This window comes from Lynx rufus, unplaced genomic scaffold (assembly GCF_022079265.1).
Source record: "Lynx rufus isolate CCGP_SWC_20201006 ecotype Redwood Valley unplaced genomic scaffold, mLynRuf1.p SCAF_18, whole genome shotgun sequence".
NCBI classification, from domain to species: domain Eukaryota; kingdom Metazoa; phylum Chordata; class Mammalia; order Carnivora; family Felidae; genus Lynx; species Lynx rufus.
Window position 1 is genome coordinate 13889058 of NW_025814832.1, and position 21919 is coordinate 13910976.

Consider the following 21919-nt stretch of genomic DNA (forward strand, 5'->3'; position numbering starts at 1 on the left):
TCAGAGAGAGAGGGAGACACAGAATCTGAAACAGGCTCCAGGCTCTGAGCTGTCAGCACAGAGCCTGATGCGGGGCTCGAACTCACGGACTGCGAGATCATGACCTGAGCCGAAGTCGATCACCCAACCGACTGAGCCACCCAGGCGCCCCCACAGTCATGTGTTTTAGGGGAAGATGACTCCAACCCTGATTTTAGGAAATGGATACTATTTAGACTTAAATCAATCATAGCAACCTCTCTCTTCCTACAAGTGATTAAAGAATGGCATGAGTGAAAGCAGTACAAGAAGTTAATGCATGCTCTAAACTAAACATTGTAGTTGGCACTAAGGAAGTATCAATGGAGATAGAGGTTTGCATGGAGAAATATGGAAGAACAAGGCATACAGGATATTTCCTAGGTTTTCAGCTTAGGCAAATAATGGTTAACCATTCCCATATACTCAAAGCCAAAGAAATACTTTTAAATATTAATAATCTTGTGATATTCTTAGTATATTTCTCTCTCTTTTTTTTAAGTTTATTTTGGGAGAGAACAGGTGAGGGACAGAGAGAAGGAGAGAGAGAATCCCAAGTAGACTTTGCACTGTCAGTGCAGAGCCTGAAGCAGAACTCAAATCGATGAACCATGAGATCATGACCTGAGCTGAAAGCAAGAATTGGACCCTCCACTGCCTGAGCCAGCCAGGTGTCTGTTAGTATACTTCTCTTAAATAAATCTAGTAAGAACTAGTAAAGGATCATATTTAAAATTTACCTGATTCTCTATTCAGCCTTAAAAAAGGATGAAATCTTGCCATTTGTGACAACATGAATGGACCTAGAGGGTATTATACTAAGTGAAATAAGTCAGAGAAAGATAAAAACCACATGATTTCACTTATATGGGGAATCTAAAAACCAAAACAATTGAATAAATAAATGAAAAGCAGAAACAGACCCATAAACACAGAGAACAAACTGATGGCTGCCAGAGAGAAGTGGGACATACAGGCTTCCAGTTACAGAATGAATACGTCACAAGGATAAAGGGTACAGCACAGGGAATCTAATCAATGGTATTATAATAGCATTAAAGTGACAATGGTAGACACACTTGTGGTGAGCACAGAATAATGCCTAGACTTGTTGAATCACTATGTTGCACACTTGAAACTAATGTACGTAATACAGTGTGTCAACTATACTTCAATTAAAAAAAAAAAACTAATGTACTTAGAAAAAAAAAAAGTCTCAGAGAGGATATACTGGCCTCAGAAGTTCAGGCAAATTCATAAAGATGAACGAATGAGGCTGATTTTGTCTTACAATACAAATCAGTATTATTTTTTTAAACTCTAACAATACTGACCACAAATAAGATCAATTTCTAAATATCATTTATTGTGCACTGCCTTCTTCAAAAAATGATTTAAACTAGCAAAAGGTCTGAATAAATTAAAAGTCAAGCCAAGAATACAATAGTCCAAGGATATCTGACTACTCTGTGTGTTATCTGAAAATAATTCCAGAGAATTAGGTGGAGATACATAATCCATTATGCTAACCAAATTTATCTTAGATAAATCTAATAACAGCAATAATTAAGGCTACCACAGATATCAAAAGAGCCAGGCAAAGTATAAACTACCTTGACAAGTTGATGAAGTGCCATATCTTTCAGAAGGTGGTGTACTTGGACAATTGAAATGATGTGAAGTTCCTTGTTTCAAGTCAATGTTTGTAAAATTCTTTGAATGGCATGCACAACAACATGACAATGGTTCCTCAGCTTTTTTACTTAAGCTTTTGTCCACCGGCTTTCCTAAAAATGAAAGAATCTCAATTTGTAATATTCCTAATTTAACAAACATTCATAATCTTCTGCAACTCAGATGAGCAACCACCCAATTTGCCCAGGATTGGGAGGTTTCCTAGGAAACAAGATTCTCAGTCCTAAAACTAGAAAAGTACCTGGCAGATCTGGGCAAGTTGGTCAACCTATCTCCAGGATCAAATTACAACAGGCAAGAAACACTTCTGCCAGAAATACTTATAGAGGGAGTTATCAATTTACATAATTGCAAAAATCTAGTAATAGTCAAAGATAATGTTAACCACTCAAGTACTCATTTATATCAAGTTTTATTAAAATATCAAGCAGGGAAGATTAAAATAAAGACCTAAAGTATACTCTTAATTACTGCTATTTCCTTAAATGAAGAAATTGAAAGCTCAATACATCAAAAAACATAAACATATAAGGGTTAAGTCATTTCCACTTTATACATCTATTTCAAATAGAAACATGCTTCATGATGTATCAATTCTGATACATGTATTAAAATATACTTTAAGGTCAATACTCAAACTAAATAAAACAGGTAATTTTTAATACTTAAATAAAATACAAAATTGTAATTGGTCTACATTGTGTGCCTACATGTATAAATACACAATTCATAGACACTAAAAAAAAAAAAAAAAAAAAGGTGAATAATTATTCTCTATAAGCAGTAATGACATTATTTTCCCATCTGTACTACATAAATACTACTAATTCTACTTTTTGGTCTCCCACTAAAATTTTAAATTATTAACAGATTATCTCATTTTTCCCCAAAGATTATCAGTAACAATCAGAATGAACAAAAGTTATAAAATATTTACTGTTCATTTTTAAGAGTCTTATAAGTAGATTTCCCTTCAAAAGACACACACATAAAAACATATATACATACCTACACACACTCCTGGTTAACTTTAAATTCTCCTAATACTTTAGGTCAAATCCATTTAATTATGTAACTAAAACATATCCAATACTGCATTTCGGATTCATTATGTACATCAGCTAGTCTTTTATAAAAGTCAATATACTAGGCCTTTGTTAGCAAATAAAAGTAATGGAAAAAAAATATGTATTCATGAAAACAATATTACAATAAACTTTTGCTTATATAGCATCCAAACAAGTAGAAAAATCGATTAGAATGTTTCCTTTATATATTCCATGTTCTAATGTTGTGAGGAAGGGACAGATAAGCAAATACATTAAAGGATTTACTCAAATTATTTGTGTATTATACACCATTACAGGCCAATCTCTTGCATCTTTTAAATACAGATTATCATAATCATTTTCTTTTTTTTTTTTTTTTCAACGTTTATTTATTTTTTGGGGACACAGAGAGACAGAGCATGAACGGGGGAGGGGCAGAGAGAGGGAGACACAGAATAGGAAACAGGCTCCAGGCTCTGAGCCATCAGCCCAGAGCCTGACGCGGGGCTCGAACTCACGGACCGCGAGATCGTGACCTGGCTGAAGTCGGACGCCCAACCGACTGCGCCACCCAGGCGCCCCAATCATAATCATTTTCATAATGATAACTCTAAGCATTCCAAGATTCCTGTGCATACTATGAATCATCAAATAAAGGACTACATTATGCTCAAAATTGTTTTAGAATTAACTGAACATATTTTGCTCTATTGAAACTCTTTTGGAAGATATTTAACTTATAAAGAAATATCTTAAAAGAGAATCCACACTTAAATTAGCTAGAACATGGTTGAACCATTCAGGATAAAAAGTAATTTATTAAAATATTTTTTTCAGGTCCCAATAAGGAACCTGAAAATATCAACAACTACTTACCATTAAAAGATTGTTGCCATGCTAAAGCAGAACAAAGTAAGGCTACACTTTTCCCACTTCCTGTAGGGCTCTCCAGTAAACAATGTTGCTTACTATTTAATCCTCTGACAATCTATGGACACAAAAACAATGAAAAACTCAATAAGCAATTTACTTCATAGGGTATCTCTCCAGGAGAAGTACAAATACAACAATGAGAAATAAGGTTGTACTTAAGGGAGCACAGCAAGAGCAGAAGCAAGCACCCATGTTTAGTGAAATCTAAACTTTATTCCTTTATATCTCTCCCTAAAATTATGATGGCCCTAAAAAGCATATCAAGCAAAAAAGAAATGAAAAAAAGCAATTTGTGCCTTAATGGTTTCTGTAAAACTAGAATATAGTACATGAATATTTTTGATAAAAACAAGGGAGGCTACTGCTCATGGGAGTGTAAACTATTATAACTTTGGTTTCTGTTGTTATTGTTGTTATTTAAGTTTATTTACTTTGAGAGAGAGAGCACGCAAGTGAGGGAAGGGCAGAGAAAGACAGGGAATCCCAAGCAGGCTCCATACTGGCAGCACAGAGACCAACACGGAGATCAAACTCATGAACTGTGAGATCATGACCTGAGCTGAAACCCAGGGTTGGATGCTTAACCAACTGAGCCACTCAGGCACCCCTGTACACTTTGCACAAAAACTAATGATTCCTAATAAAGTTGAAGATACCCAACTCCAGCATGTACAGTACTATGTATATACTCCAAATTTTACCCACATGAACACAAGGAAACATGAATAATAAAGTTCATAGCAACACTGTTTATAATTGCTAGAGAATGTAAACAATTTAGAAGTCTATCAAAAGGAAAATAGAAAAAAAAATTCTGGTATACTCATATAATGGAATACTATATAGCATGTAAAATGGATTAACAGTCACCAGGCCTACATTTTATTTTTTTATTTTTATTTTTTTTCAAGTGCACATGGAACATTTTCTTTTTTTTTTTTTTTTATATGAAGTTTATTGACAACTTGGTTTCCATACAACACCCAGTGCTCATCCCAAAAGGTGCCCTCCTCAATACCCATCACCCACCCGCCCCTCCCTCCCACCCCCCATCAACCCTCAGTTTGTTCTCAGTTTTTAACAGTCTCTTATGCTTTGGCTCTCTCCCACTCTAACGTCCTTTTTTTTTTTTTTTTTTTTCCTTCCCCTCCCCCATGGGTTCCTGTTAAGTTTCTCAGGATCCACATAAGAGTGAAACCATATGGTATCTGTCTTTCTCTGTATGGCTTATTTCACTTAGCATCACACTCTCCAGTTCCATGGGAGAACTGGACAGCAACATGCAGAAGGTTGAAACTAGACCACTTTCTCACACCATTTACAAAAATAAACTCAAAATGGATAAAGGACCTAAATGTGAGACAGGAAACCATCAGAACCTTAGAGGAGAAAGCAGGAAAAGACCTCTCTGACCTCAGCCGTAGCAATCTCTTACTCGACAGGCCTACATTTTAAATATGTCAAGAGAAAAAAAAGTTCTGCACAAAGATAGGTATAGTATCGTATCATTATGTAACATTTAAACTACGTAAAATACTCTATTACACTCGTAAACAAGGTATAAAGTAAATATAGTAAAATATTAAGATTTAACACAGTTGGTTTCCTTAAGTTTGCATATTGCCTATATGAACAGTCTCAAAAAAATATACTAGTCTGTGTAATAGACAGCAAATACTTCATAGAAAGCAGTAATTCTGCAAAGTAAATAGAAGTTCCAAATGAGCTGAGAATATTTTTCAGAATGTTCTCCTTTGCCTCCATTATATCCATGGACATATATGGTTTAGCAGTGGTATTATTTTTCCAAGGGTTAGATGTTCTTCAACGAAGCAGGCAAATATTTTCAATCCATTTACTACCTGAGAAAATGAATGTAGCCTTATGAATTATAAACATATGTATCTTAATAAAGACTTAAAATAACTATTGAAAAATACTTACAGGGGGCGCCTGGGTGGCTCAGTCGGTTGAGCGTCTGACTTCGGCTCAAGTCATGATATCATAGTCTATGAGTTCGAGCCCTGCATCAGGCTTGCTGCTCTCAGGGTATATCCCTCTTGGGATCTTCTGTCCCCCTTTCTCTTTGTCCCTCCCTCACTCATGCTCTCTCTCTCAAAAATAAATAAAACATTAAAAAAAAATACTTACAGAATTCATCATAGCAAGCTGTGATGGGTAAGCTTTATAAGGAAAGGTAATTTTCACCCCACCAATTGTATATTCAGACCACATTGAAGCCATCATGCTTTATTCTTTACTTCAGATTCCTAACTGCAACAGAAATGAAAATCAATATTGAAACACCATTCAAAGAAAACCAGATACCCAACATTAGGACAGATGTCTGGAAATAAAAATTGGAATAAATGTTTAAACAAAACAAATGGAAGTAAAAAAATTTCCTAGTCTTATAAATCACAACAGTTGAGAGCATGTCTTGGAATCTGACAAATGTCAATTTTCATCCATGCTCTGCCAAAGCTGTGGACTAGGAACTAGAAAGTACAGGTTCTAGACCAGGTTCTGAAAACAACTCAGATATGTTACCTTGATCATGTCTCTTCACTTCTATAGACTAAGATCCTTATCTGTAATAACAATGGCCTGACACTTAGTAGGTGCCCAATAATTCTTATTTAAAGGTCAGGGGGGTATAATGAAAAGAAGATGAGTTTGGAGTAAGGCAAACCTACATTTAAATTCCTCTGTGTGTATCACTTAACCTCTCAGAGCTTATTTCTTCATCTGTGAAATGGAAATAATACTACCCACCTGATCGGGTTTTCATGAAAATTAGCCAGGCACTGAATTAAGAATAACAATGTACAGAAATGTACCCAAACTTCAGTATGGGTACACAGAGGAAATGATCTACTTTATACCACCTTTTCTTAACCTAAGATACATAGATACAATTCTAAACCACCTTTTCTTAACCTACGACATATATAATCCAGAAACTGGGATCTATGAAGTTTCTGTGCATGACTGAATTTTTCTAAAAAGGGTCTACATACTTCTCATTCCCAGAAATATATCCTGAGGAAATAACTGAAAAGGGGCGGGGTAGGGAGGGACTGATATACATCGGTACCACTTTGCAATAGTGAAAAAAAACTTGTAAACTCAAACTGGGGATGGAGGGATGGTTGAAATAACAGTGTAATAGATTGGAAAACCAATTATAACCTTAACCATAGCCTATGTGTTCCAAAAGAAGAGCCACTATTCTAAAGTATTTTCCAGTCCTAATATCTTGTGATTCTGTGAAGCTCTGAGAATGAAATTTGGTGGAATCTAACCCCTTAATCTGAACCAACAACTCAAAGCTGGTCTAGTTACTCAGATATGACCTTCAAATCAATCCATCCCCCGCCCCAGTTGTGGCAACAGGCATCTCAAAATGGGGTAGCTTCCCACGCACACTGAGTAAAATAAACAAAACCAAAACAAACTACAAGTATCTGCCTGTCGCTCCCGGCCGCCTAACGGGACTCCGCTCCCATCAAGGGAGGACAGGCTCCCCTTCTCCCCAGGTTTCCGTCCTCATACTTTCCTCCTCCCTCAGCCCGCAGAGATTCCAGACGCCCTAGTGATCCAATCAACACCGACCAGCCAGCAAGGCGGTAGGGCGAAAGCGGAAGCAGCCTTCCCGCAGATTTCGCGCACTCCCGGGCAAGGGAGACAGACTTGCCTGTCCAGGGGAAAACCGAAGAAACGCCTAAGGGCTAGGCAGAAGAAAAGGAAAGCTTTTCCTTCACAGAAGAAAAGGAAAGCTATAGCCGCAAAAAAAAATAAAAATAAAAAAAAATACAGTGGAGCGCTGACAAAGAAGAAAGGTCACAAGCCTCTTTCTCTCCCTCAGGTGGTTGCTACCACCCATGCCTGGTCGCGGTCTCCGGGTGGCTCTAGCTTTCCCCTCCAACCCTCATCAGTCCCTTCAACCACGCTCTCCCGGACGAATTCCCGCCTCCCACCCCTTAACTCCCGACATCCAATCGCCGGACGAGCTCAGACAACCAATCAGACGCCAAGACCAGAAATGAAACAACCAGTCCTGGCGGGAGTTTAGGGAGGCGAGGACTCTGGCATCCAATGGAAGCCTCCGCAATAAAAGTCGGCCCAAGGTAAGTGGCGACACCGGAAGGGGAACTACCCAAAGCGTGAACGACTCGTCCAAATCTCAGGAATTTAAAGGAAAAGAGTTCTCTTTGACTTTTTGAAACCGGTGATTTAACCTGTGTATAGCTTTCTTGGAAACCCAAAGTCTGTATTCTTAAAGTCTGTAGACTAACATAGAGAAAACACCTTTAAGTCTTGCCGAGTTCTTCGAGCACTCATCAGTGCCACTTAATTCAAATTCTAACTTTATAAGCAGTCAGGGTATAGAGACTTGAAGCGGGAATTGCCAGACTAAGCCAAACCAGGAGAAAAAGTTCGATGACAACCGGCTACAGTATCTCATAATATTCAAGGCTTTCTCCGATACCAAATTAAACCAGACAAACGCTCTCGAGGTCTTCCAGCACCAGGTAACTTCTACCTTCTATTGTGGCTCATCCACCTTCTGGCCCTTAAAGGCCAGTTTATTCTTTGCCAAGAAGTACACTTAAAGTTCCTCAAAAGTAGGTTAATCATGATCCCTCTGAATTGTTATTTTAAAAAGTTCTGTATAGCCTGAAACTTGATTAAAATACTAGTGTCCAAAAAAAGCAAAACCTGAGACATTTTCTCAAATTCGAGAAACTGGTTTGGGAGAGAGGTTTGCTCCAGGAGGGAGCAGCAGGATTTGTTTGCCTTTCATTTTTACTACATCGTCCCCAAATGACAATACTTACAGTCATGAAAAAAAATTCTACCCTTCAATCTGGCCCTCTCAGACTCATAAATTTATCCTAAATAAGTAATCTAAAATTAAGAAAAAGTAATAATACCTCAGTTGATAACAGCGCCTATTGTAGTACTGAAAAAAAATAATAAACTTCCGTATAGTAATAGGAAGATGGTTATAATATACCAATTCAATCATCATGAAGCCAATAATTATAAAACTAAATCACTATGAATTGTAATTATAAAAATTAAACAACTTGTAAAAAACAATTCCATATAAAATTAAATGAAAAAAAGCAGACTCCAAACCGTATACCATTAGTGGGTACCACTACTTCCATTATATGACAAATATGTGTGCATAGGCAAAGATGAAGGGAAAGTACAAAAAATGTAATTTGTTAAGACAGTGGAATGAAGGATAATATATAAAAAATAAGTCCTTAAAATACCTTCAAATTGCTATTCTGCATTTACAAATTGTTTTCAATTTCTTTTAATTTAAAATATTTTTTAAATATCCAATCTTTTAAGTAACTGCTCCAAGGTAACTATTCTGATTTCCTGTTCCTAAATTCCTAAGGCTCTCAACTGACTATAACTTTGTATTGTCATTTGATGTATGTGGCATAACAGAAAGGGACATACATAAACCCTGGAGCCAGTGACCCCTAGATTCCAGTACCTTGAAATGTCCCTTTCAAGTTAGCTGCAGTGAAATGAAACACAAAAACTACAAATTCATTTGATAAAGAATATGAATGTTTATAAACCAATATTCAAAATAGTTGCACACATCTGTTTTCACCTGAATAAAAAAAAATCACATTGTGACAAATCTTAACCTTAACTTAAAATACATGAATATTAACATTTACTAATATATTTACACATTTTATTTACATCATCAACAAATCTAATGAAAAACAGCATATGTTATTTTAACACAGCAGGTTTTGACCAGTCTTTGAAAATTGATCCAGGAATGTGCACTGCATTTAGTTAGAAAACATTTCAACATTTTCTGAACTCCTAGAAGTTACGTACTCACAAAATATTCCAAAGCCTCTGTTTAAAAACTAAACAAAACAAAACAGGAGCAGTTGTATTTAATCTTAAAAGACTATAAAACTGCTTTCTTTAAAAATATGAAAATTCTTACGGTATTTTTTAAGTGTATGCTTTTACTTTTTGCATCAAAATTACTTAATTGAACATTAAGCATCTAATAAAAGGTATAAATATTCTATCATCTGTGATGCTGTGTACTTCATGATTTGAAATAGCTACAAATTAGGTCTCATATAATACCCTTATGAGGTAGGGCCAGTAGTAATTCCATTTTACAAAGGAGAAAAATGAGATGTGCCTATACACTACTGAAAAGACTAAGGTTAAGTTTCTTTTCTTAAAAAAACCACACTTTCTTATTAGTCTACCTAATTTCTTATACAAGTGAAGAGGTCTGTTTCAAAGCAGGGGACTGGAGAGGTTGGGAGGAGTGTGTCATTCAGGTATTTCTCAGAAAGCAAAGAAAAGTACCTTCTATGTTGGATATTTAATTAAGGGGGGAAAAATTAGGATTATGGGTTACCTGAATGCATCTGCCTAATCAATGGAAGTTACTAACACAACTGCAAAATCCTTCACCCACATGGTACTTTACAGTTTTTAATTTTTCCTTAGGTCGAAATACTGTTTATTTTTTTATTCAGAAATCTTCTAAAATTAAGACATGAATTATAATCCTAATGGTACACCAAGAGCACTTCAATCTAGTGCGTTTTACTGCCCTAAACTTTAATTAGATACCAATGTATTTCCCACCACTGACCCCTAGGTAAGTTAGTAAAGCATTATAAAAATAAATTAAAAAAAACAACAACGAAATGAGATCTCTTTTCAGGTTCTTCTATGCACAAAGATGTTTCTTTTAAACCAGTATCTTAAAATTCCAAATTATTCAAGTATCTCTTTAAACATATGTCTACATATTAGTAAAAATTGAAGCAAATATGTAAAATCTTAAAATTCTCATCTGTAATTACTTGCATTGCAAGTTTTAGCAATTTCTATCAGGTATTTAAACTAATTTTTCCTGAAGTCTCCCTTCCCTTTTTCTCCCTCTCATCATTGCATCATTGTTACACTGTTATGAGCTGACAGCCATAAACTACGGCTACCCACTCATCTTTATAAGAAATTAAGTTAAAGGCATGGCACTTTTCCTTTATTGCAAATGCTAAATACAAGGCCAAATTCACCTTCCAATAAGGACTTCTTAAATGTGCTCCCAATAGGAAAAAACAAACAAACAAACAAAAAACAAAAGAAGCTCTGCTGCTACAATATAAACATACCAGCAAAGTAGATCCAAAGAACTGCCAATCAAATACAAGCAAGCACAATTCTTAAGAGAGTTCTAAATTATATTCATGTTGAAATGAATCGTTTAATGATTCCAAGACGTTACTGTTCCCATTCAGTTTAAAGTTGTTATAAGATGCAGATTTGTATTGAGTATATGCAGCAAACAGCTTCACTTTTTTGTTTTACTTTTTTTTAAATTCCACTAACACTCATGTTTATTATTTCAATTATTGTGCTTTCAATACAATGACAGAGCTGTACGTCAGGATCCATACTTCCAGTGTCCCCAGATCCATTTTTGTAAGATGGATCTTTACAGATTCCAGACCATCCACTCGGTTTCTCCTTTATTTGTTGAAGACCTAGAAACATAAGGAAAAAAAAATGAATTAATTAAGGCAAGGAATCTGGAAAGGATTTTGGCCTTTTTCTTTGATATATCAAAACAACTTTGAAAATAAGTTACTACTTACGTGTAATAATTGGATCAATGTCTCTTGTCTGAGTGGCAACATCAGAGGCACAGACTTGCCCTATTTGGATCAGCAAAGACATAATATCCTCATATAGGGGAGGAAATGCTCGACAAAAAGAGACCAAACTTGGCAGAGTTGGCATGAAAAAAGCATAACGCTTAGCCTGCGTTAAAACTGTTGGAAAGAAGTTAAACAACTTTTTACTTTACAGATATAAATTCAATGTACATGGCCTACTAAATATATTAAGTACCATGCTCTGTACTAAGTTTTCTAAGACAGGGCTGATCCCTGCCTTCAAGGAGTTTACAATCTAATGTAATAGTCAGCCATCATCCAACATAAATTCTTACTCCCAAAGTGCATTACAAGTATTATTTAATTCTCACAGTTATATGAATGAGGAAAGTATTATGATGATACCTCTTTTATAAAGGAGGAAAGCTCTTAAATAAACCTTATATTAAGAAACTTGTTCAAGGCTACATGCCAGTTAGTGATGGACTTGGGACTGAACTCAGGCAGTTAAAGCTCTTAACCACGAAAACTAACCATAACATGAGGTGAATACAATGAAAAGAAAAATCAATAAAGTAGTATAGGAGCACTAAGAAAGAATATAAAATTAAGGCGTAACGTTAAAAGATTGAATTATAGTTCATATCTTTTATTTTTTCTTTTTTTTATTATTTATTTATTAATTTACATCCAAGTTAGTTACCATATGGTTCAACAATGATTTCAGGAGTAGATTCCTTAATGCCCCTTACCTATTTGGCCTATCCCCTCTTCCCCATCCCCCCCAGCAACCCTCTGTTCTCTATATTGAAGAGTCTCATATGTTTTGTCCCCCTCCCTGTTTTTCTATTATTTTTGCTTCCCTTCCTTTATGTTCATCTGTTTTGTATCTTAAAGTCCTCCGATGAGTGAAATCATATGATATTTGTCTTTCTCCAACTAATTTTGCTTAGCATAAAACCCTCTAGTTCCATCCATATAGTTGCAGATGTCAAGATTTCATTCTTTTTGGTTGCCAAGTAATATATAGTTCATATCTTTTAAAGTAGTTTATTTTCATACCATTTAACTCTACAAACCAGACAGTGATTAAAATATTAAAGTAGGTTTTAAAACTTAAGGAAACAACTTATATATTTATCTCTTATTTATACATTATGATTACATTTGTAATAAATTGTAACTAAGCAGTTGTAATAAATTGCAACTTGTCTTCTATTGACATAATTACAATCAGAAAGCAGATCTGATTTTCATTCATAAAATGTGGAAAGCTTATTATATTTACTTACATGTGTATACATTCATTCACAAAATAAAAGATGCTATTTGCTTACCTATTCATCTCTTCACTGTAAATTATATTTGTAACAGAAAATTTTTCAAAAGAATAAATGAAGAGATGGCATAAACTACTAGTAACACAGAAAACATCGTGCTACTAAATTCAGAAAAATATGTATTACTTTATGTTAGAAGTTGTTATTATTGATGCTCGTTGGCTACACACCTGTTAGCAAAGTTCCCATGACATTCACAGCTAAGCGAGCCACACTGAGTGACTTTGGTAATGCATACTGGATACACAAATGAGAAAGCAGCTGGATAGCAAATATCTGCAATACAAAACCAAAATGTTACATGTTTCTGAAGAATCCTTAAGTATTAAACTGTTAAATTTGGGGCGCCTTGGTGGCTCAGTCGGTTGAATGTCAGACTTTGGCTCAGGGCATGATCTCATGGCTCGTGAGTTCAAGCCCCGCATCAGGCTCTGTGCTGACAGCTCGGAGCCTGGATCCTGCTTCGGATTCTGTGTCCCCCTCTCTCTCTGCCCCTCCTCCACTCATGCTCTCGCTCTCTCTCTCTCTCTCTCTCAAAAATAAATATAAAAAAAAAATTTTTTTTTTAAAAGTATTAAATTGTTAAATGCTTGACAACTAAAGACTGGAGAGAGATTAAAATTTTCCTAAAGCTCCAAAATGCTCATTACCTGTTTTTCAAGTTCTGGCTGTGCAATAAGCTCAGGTATGAAATCCAGACAGATGTGCATAGATGGAATACCTGCGACTGTCAGAGGTAGAAGTTCACAAGGATAACCCTATCACAACAAGAAAGGGGGGAAAAGTTAGAAATAAAAAACTATAAGCCAAATACAGAGAAAAATACACAGGAATGTTTTTCTTCCTTTATGTAAAAGTTGCTCAGAAGGCTACCATGCCTTACATATATCCTGGCATTTCGCCTTTCTGGTGCACTAGAACAGAGATAAATTAAACATGTTAGTCTGAAATAATATCTAAAAAATCTGGATTTTTTTTCCCTATTACAAAGGACTATGATCATTTATGTGATCTCCAATTTCTGACTGATCCTTATTAACTTTATAATCAAAGCACTCCCCCTCCCTCAAAAATAAAGTTCAACCATAAAGCATCATTCTTTGAAAACACACCTGAAAGTGAACAAGTTTAGCAATGTTGGGATCAGCAATGTACATCTGGTGTAACAGACAACAGATAAGGCACTGAACTTCTCGAAGGTTACAGAGCAAATTGTCTTCTCCTTCCTCCATTCCCTTATTTGAAGCACTAGTAGTAATAACACTTTGAACATTCCTTAGCAAGCTGTCTGGATTGACACCCTTTGCTTTTTCTTCTTCAGTAGGTAAGCAAATCTCCAAGAGAATCTGGACAGCTGCACTATCCTACAACCAAATAAAACAGTGAATTGAAGAAGTTTCTGAAAATTTTGTTTGAAAACCAAATCTAATTTTGTTTTCACATGAACAAAAGTGGTAAATTAACTTCTTTAAAAAAAAAAAAAGAGGTACTTTTAAAAGCAAATGTGAACAATCTATAGGGTAGCGATTCTCACTTTGTTTAGGGTCCTTGTTCAGGACCCTTTTAAGTCTCTGAAGAAAACTACACACCTTCTCTGTATAAAAATGAACATGTAAATATTATGCTAAGCAAAATAAGCCAAAGAAAGACAAATACCATATGATTACACTCATGTGGAATTTAAGAAACAAAACAGGTGCCTGAATGGCTCAGTAGGTTAAGCATCCAACTCTTGATTCTGGCTCAAGTCATGATCTCACTTATGGTTGTTGAGACAGAGCCCTGCGGTGGCTCTACACTGGGCGTGGAGACTGCTTGAGCTTCTTTATCTCCATTCTCCCTCTGACCCTCCCCCACTTGCAAACTTCTCTCTCTCAAAAAAAAAAAATTAATTAAAAAAAGGGGGGTGGGGCGCCTGGGTGGCTCAGTTGGTTAAGCATCTGACTTCAGCTCAGGTCAAGATCTCACGGTCAGGTCTGTGAGTTTGAGCTCCTCCTCGGGCTCTGTGCTGACAGCTCAGAGCCTGGAGCCTGCTTCAGATTCTATGTCTCCCTCTCTCTGTATCTCCCCTGCTCATACTGTGTCTCTCTCTCAAAAATAAACACACACACACAAAAAAGATGAACACAGGGGTAAGGGGGGGGGAAAAAGAGAGGGAGGCACATGCATAAAAGACTCTTAACTACAGAGAACAAACAGTATTTGCTGGAAGGGAGCTGGGTGGGGGATGAGCAAAATGGGTGATGGGCATTAAGGAGGGCACTTGTGATGAACACTGGAGATGAACACTGGATGTTATATGCAAGTAATGAATCATTAAATTCTACTCCTGAACTCAACAATACACTATATCTTAACTAACTAGAATTTAAATAAAAGCTTTAAAAAAATTAAAATGTAAACAAATATATAATTTCAGGGTAGTCACATATCACTAAGGTAGATCCATGGACTCCAGTTTAAGAATATCTACTACAAGAGTATTCTGATTCGATGACATCCAAAACAGGCCCTAAGCAAAAAATAACTTCTACCAGAATCTCCTTCCCTTTCTCTTAAATTCCTACATTTCCAAAGATCTTATCCTGCATTCTCCTCTTTTCTCACCTGGCCTTTTTTCTCACCAACTAATTAATTCCTCTGAAGATGGTGGTTAATAATTAATGCCTAAAAGTCACCTCCTAAAGCTCTTTTTCCCTTTTAATTTGAAGATGAGCTCTTTAAGACCCTGGTTTTGCAAGGAAAAGTTCTACCTTATGATCTATTCCACCTGTACAACTCATTGTTGCTCAGTCTACAAGCTTGAGTGTCATTTCATAGAACAGTAATTTCCTGAGGGTGATCTACTCAATGCCCCTACATATAAAGGAGAGCTATAATCACTCTTACCTAGCAGGAAAAAGTTAAAAAAAAAAAAAAATATACACACACACACACACACACACAACATGATGTATCTATCTCTGGAAGATAGCCATTGCCTGGAATGGAAGAAAACAATTACTTCATCTGTTTTCAGAACTTGATCATAAAGTAAGGTTAGCCTTACATTATAATCATTAATGAAGTAAGGTCAGCTTTACTTTATAATTCTTGGGTTGAAGGGTTTTTGGTTTGGGGTTGTTATTGATTTGTTGTGTTTTTGTTTGTAGACTCTGGTGCCAGACTACCCAGGCTTGAATACTAGCTCTGCCACTTACTAAATGTGTGGCCTTGAGCAAGTGACTTAACCTCCCTAAGTCTTATTTTCCTAATCTATAAAAATGGAGATGATAATACTCCATACCTCACAGATTGGCTGTGAAGATTAAATGAGATAAAGAACTTAGATTAGTATTAAATATATAATATAAATTATATAAATAATATGTAACATGTATATTACATATATAATTGTATATAAATTAAATTAAATATATAAAGAAATTAGAATAGCATTCAGCATATAACAAGCATTATGTAAATGGCAGCTATTACAATCCTCAATCCCTTATCTGAAACTGAGAGCCAGATTTCTTTTAGAACTCAGAAATCTTTTTTTTTTTTTTTAAGAAAGCTCTATGCGCAACATGGGGCTCAAACTCACGACCCCAAGATCAAGAGTCGCATGCTCCACTGACTGAGCCAGCCAGGTGCCCCCAGAATTCCTTTTAATGTGATATTATATAATACCTCCAGCAGAGACTAGGGTAGCACACACTGCAGTCAAACATATTCACATTTCTACAGCAGAACAATATTCACAAATAAGTGGGATAAGGCCATAAATAGCTTCATATCAATTCAGGTCACAAATGAGACCACATCAGGTCAGGTTTTTCTGCCAACTGAATTACCAAAAAAATGCTTCAGTTTTCATAGCTTTTTGGATTTCTGTATCACAGATAAGGGACTGTGGACTTATATTATTATTCGAATTCCATTAATTGCCAATGAAAATATTTCAAAAAATATATCTCGGTTCCAGCTTTTGTTTTTGTTTTTGTTTTTTGGTTGTTCTTTATTTTATTTTAGAGAGAGAAAAAGCACGTGAGGGAGGGAGAGGGGCAGAAAGAGAGAGAGAATCTTAAGCAGGCTCCACACTCAGCACAGAGCCCAACACGGGGCTTGATCCCACGATCCTGGGATCATGACCAGAGCTGAAATCGAGACTCAGACACTTGGGGTGCCTGGGTGGCTCAGTTGATTAAGTGTCTGACTCCGGATCTTGGCTCAGGTCATGATCTCATGATTCATAAGACTGAGCCCCGTGTCAGGCTCTGCGCTGATAGTGTGGAGCCTACTTGGGATTCTCTTTGCCTCTATCTCTCTGCCTTTCCCCTACTTGCTCTCACTCTCTCTCTCCTAAAATATATAAACAAAAGCTTAAAAAAAAGTCAGATTCTCAACTGACTGAGCCACCCAGGCGTCCCTCAGAAAATATATTTCAAACTAAGAAAACATTTCTACTTTAAAGACTTCAAATTGTTTAACATTTAATCATCTCACATCTCCTGTCTTATTCAAAAAATGACTACTTAAGGTTTCAGTAAAATTCTACATTGTTATAAAACTTTTCTAAAAAAAAAAACAAACAAACAAAAAAAAACTTTTCTAAATATAAAACCAAACTCCTTATGTTGTCATACTATTTACCACTACATGACATTTTATTATATATATACTTCTTGTTCTATTTGTCTCCACCATTTGATTTTAAGAAACAAAAGTTTTGTATTTTGTTAAAATGTAAATCTTGTTTAAACGGCTATTAACCAAAAAATAAATAAAATAAAATAAATGGCTATTAACCTAATATCATAAAGATTATTCCTAATTTTAGTAATACAGTCCATTTGATATTCAGTGGCAAAGGTAATACCATTATAATACATTCTGTAATGAAAGAAATTCATGGGGCACCTGGGTGGGCGCTCAGTTGGTTAAGTGTCCGACTTCGGCTTAGGTCATGATCTCGCAGTTTGTGGGTTCAGGCCCCGCATCAGGCTCTGTGCTGACAGCTCAGAGCCTGGAGCCTGATTCTGTGTCTCCGTCTCTCTCTGACCCTCCCCCATACACATTCTGTCTCTCTCTCTCTCAAAATAAATAAACATTAAAAAAAAAAAAAAGAAATTCATAATATGTCACCATTGTACACAGAGGGCTATCAAATAACATCTATTTAACTCATTATATTAAGACAGAAGCTCATGCCTTTCTAGACCAAATTCTATTTTATTACCTGAGCAGCCAGTAATGCGTTTTTCAATTCTTCTCTGGTAACTTCTGGGCCATCAGTTTGCCCAACTAAGCCTATTGTATTATTCTGAGAAGGCCTATCTTGCTCTGCTGTTTCCTTCAGATGAGCACTAAGATAGGCTTTGGATGCAAGAAGGTATCCATTCAACATGTGTAGAGTGATATCCATCAGTGGCGGGCATCTAAACACAGAAAAAAGAAAAATAGTTGAGAAAGAAATAAATTTATAAATTAGCCAGAACATGATCAATCAGTCCTGAACAGTACCTGAAAAAAACTAAAAAGAGTAGTAACACTTTTCCCACTGAAATATTTATTCTAAACATAAAAGTTTAATATATTTGTCTTAACCTCTGTATTTCAAGATTATTTGAAAATATTTTAAGTATTAACTATTCCATCTTATCAGCTAAAATCAAATATAAATGTATGCCCTAGAGACAAGATTCCTTTTTTGCAAACGTTGACACTACCAGTAAATCTCTTAGATGATGAAACTGCGAAGCAGCTGTCCTCAAAGAGAAATATTCTATTATCGATAACATGAAGGAGATTAGAACAGAATAGTTAATTCTTTCTACTCTTGTTTCTTCTTTGGAGCACGACAACTCTGTATTCCAAAAGTTCTTCATCCACTTGACCTGGAGTAAGTTATTTTCTGAGCCTCAGTTTCCTCATCTATAAAAGAATATAGTTATTCATTCCTAAAAGAATGTTACAGATTAAATTTAAGTGAGATAAGAACAAATATAAGAAATATAAATGGCCGCCTGGGTGGTTCAGTCAGTTAAGCGTCCAACTTTGGCTCAGGTCATGATCTCACAGTTTGTGAGTTCGTGCCCTGCATCAGGCTCTGTGCTGACAGCTCAGAGCCTGGAGCCTGCTTCGGGTTCTGTGTCCCTCTCTCTCTCTGCCCTCCCCACCCACACTCTCCCTCTATCAAAAATAAATAAACTTTAAAAAAAAAAGAAAGAAAACAACAAAAAAGACAAATTAGTAACCACTAAAATTTAAAAAGCCAAGCCCTTAGAATAACTGGAAAATGTCACTTCTCAGTCTATCACAGAGGGAACTAGCATGTGTGCATAAGCAGGCAGTATAGCTGTGTTTATAACTGTGAAACAATGCAAACAGCTTAAATGTTCATCAATAATATATCCATGGTTTTTCTGAAATGTCCAAATTTTCTATAATAAGCATCTGTGTATTCACAGTGAAAAAAAAAATATGTCAATGGTTAAAAAACTATGGCAATGTTTCCTAAAATTGAAGAGAAGAATAATCTGGGGTACTTATTTGAATAAAACAAAACAAAACAAAACAAAAACAACTCAAGCTCCATTCCAAAATTTCAAATCAGAGTTTCTGGAGGACAGACCTAGTAATTTACATATGGAATACTATGCAGAAGTTAAAACAAATGAGGTAGAACTATGCGTATCAATATGGAAAACATATAAACAACACTAAGTTTTTTTTTTTTTTTAAAGAACAAAATAGGGGCGCCTGGGTGGCGCAGTCGGTTAAGCGTCCGACTTCGGCCAGGTCACGGTCTCGCGGTCCGTGAGTTCGAGCCCCGCGTCAGGCTCTGGGCTGATGGCTCGGAGCCTGGAGCCTGTTTCCGGTTCTGTGTCTCCCTCTCTCTCTGCCCCTCCCCCGTTCATGCTCTGTCTCTCTCTGTCCCAAACATAAATAAACGTTAAAAAAAAAAAAAATTTAAAAAAAAATCATATATTAAAAGAACAAAATAATACCTACAATGTATTACTTGTGTTTTTTTTAAACCACTGGGGAAAAAAGTATTTCTACTTATAAATTTATAAATATGTAGAAAGTAAAACTACATACAAACCATTATGACAACAAAGTTTTCTCTGGACACGTAACTAGGATTGGTCAGGAGGCCAAAGAACAATTTTGCTTTAGCCATGGCAATGTGGTAGATAATGAGAAAGAATAAGATTTTTCACTGTATACCTTTTTCTTACTGTTAATCTTCTTGTTTGTTCACTTACTAATGAACACTAATGTGTTTGTTCACTTACTAATGAACACTAATGTGTCTGTTCACATTACTAATATAATGAAAAGTTTCATACACACATAAAAAAGGAAATATGATAATGAATCTCCAATAACTAATCACCTAGCTTCAACAGTTATCGACATATGGCCAGTCATTTCCTCTATGCCCGCATCCACTTTCCCACCACCAACACTGGGTTAGTTCAAAGCAAATCCTAAACGTCGTATCTTTTTATGCATATATCTTTTTATATTATTTGATATTTTTAAAAACCATTTGGATGATCACTTGGTAAAAAAGTTAAATTTTTAAAAAATTAACAAAATTGGGGCACCTACTAAGTGGTTCAGTCAGTCAAGTGTCCGACTTTGGTTCAGGTCACAATCTCACAGTTCATGGGCTTAAGCCCCATGTCAGGCTCTGTGCTGACAGCTTAGAACCTGGAGCCTGCTTTGGATTCTTTGTCTTCCTCTCTCTCTGCCCATCCCCCACTCACACTGTGTCTCTCTCTCTCAAAAATAAACATTAAAAAATGTTTTTTTTAATTAACAAAATTAAAAGGCAAAATAGAACCACACAGGAAAAACCAGCTATATATAGAGAGAGTGCGTGAGAGAGCGCGTGCGCTAATATTCTTTATGAAGAACTCTTTCCAAATCAAAAAAGATAAGCATTACAATAGAAAAGTGGACTAAAATATAAAGAAGAGATAGCAATAGCCAATAAACATATTAAAACATTCAATCTATAAACTGGTTCAGCCATTCTAGATGGCAGAATAAAAATATGAGTATGAATCAAAATATGAATATGAAAAATATGAATGAAAAGTCTTGAAAATGAGCATGTTACTTTTGCCTCCATAATTCTATTTTTAAGAGTCTGCTCTGGAGCACCTGACTGGCTTAGTCAGAAAAGCATGCAACTCTTAATCTCAGGGTCATGAATTTGTGCCCCACATTGGTTACAGAGATTACTTAAATAAATAAACTTTAAAAATAAAATGTTTACAAAAAAAGAATCTGTTCTAAGGAAATTCTCAGTACACAGTCACCACAGCACTACTGATGATAACAAATAACAGAAATAAGCAAAATATCCAACAATAGGGATTGGGTTAAGCATAGCGTATCTATATGGAATATTATGCAGCCAATAGATATAAGAGTACCTATTAATGGGGGGAAAGTTTCACAAGTGAAAATCTAAGCTACAAAAACATTACATACATTATGATACCATAATTTGACAACTTCTTGAACAACTGGAGACAATTCAAGTGAAAAGTTACCTACTTAAGTGGATTTTTAACACTGACAAATTGTTTTAGAAGTTTTTTTCTGGAAGTGTTATTTACTGCTATTTTTCTTTTATTAGATACTTAAGTGTCATTTATACTGTTCATTCTTTTGATTCCTATTTCCTATGAGACCTTGATCTCACCAAACCATACGTGGCTGATTTTGCAACTTTTGTCACTTCACAAATATCATCCTTCAGCTGAGGAGAGAGGAGTACATTCAGAGAGTATATATCCTGGTTAAGTCTTCTTTAACTCCAGAGTCCTTCCCCCATCCCAAGCCATCTAACCTAAGGCTTCTCAAGGTACCACCTACATGACCTCTTTAGCCTAACATTCAAGGCCCTCGATAGTCTGACCCCAACTTGACATTCCAGTTCTAAAGTGTGTTCCTCTCAACAACTTACCCCTCCATTCCAACAAAGCCTTTTTCATTTGTGTTTCTATACTTTTGCTCAAAACTGCTCTTTTTCCCACAATGCCTTCCTTGACCCCTTAGCCCCATCATTATAGTATCTACTCATCTAAACCCTATTTCTATCCTTTAAAATACTACTCAGGTCCCACTTCATCTACATCTTTCCTGATCCTTTAACAGCATTCATATACTATACCATTCA

At 35.8% G+C, this 21919-nt stretch overlaps 2 protein-coding genes across 3 annotated transcripts in view; both read right to left on the reverse strand.

The window, feature by feature from the left end:
- The window catches only part of BRIP1 (BRCA1 interacting helicase 1), a 204202-nt gene extending 198108 nt beyond the window's left edge, over positions 1–6094 (reverse strand). Inside the window, 3 exon segments of the mRNA XM_047080924.1 lie at positions 1632–1805; positions 3639–3750; positions 5847–6094. Of these exon segments, the coding sequence (XP_046936880.1) occupies positions 1632–1805; positions 3639–3750; positions 5847–5942 (382 nt within the window). The 5' untranslated portion in view covers positions 5943–6094.
- Positions 6095–9271: 3177 nt separating this feature from the next.
- INTS2 (integrator complex subunit 2) overlaps positions 9272–21919 on the reverse strand; it is a 61317-nt gene continuing 48669 nt past the window's right edge. For both annotated transcript variants that reach the window (XM_047080926.1, XM_047080925.1), the window contains exons 20-25: positions 17957–18155; positions 13848–14099; positions 13386–13493; positions 12906–13011; positions 11375–11551; positions 9272–11263 (exon numbers count right to left, since the gene is read on the reverse strand). In XM_047080926.1, the coding sequence (XP_046936882.1) occupies positions 11094–11263; positions 11375–11551; positions 12906–13011; positions 13386–13493; positions 13848–14099; positions 17957–18155 (1012 nt within the window). In that variant the 3' untranslated portion in view covers positions 9272–11093. The remainder of the gene's footprint in view (positions 11264–11374; positions 11552–12905; positions 13012–13385; positions 13494–13847; positions 14100–17956; positions 18156–21919) is intronic.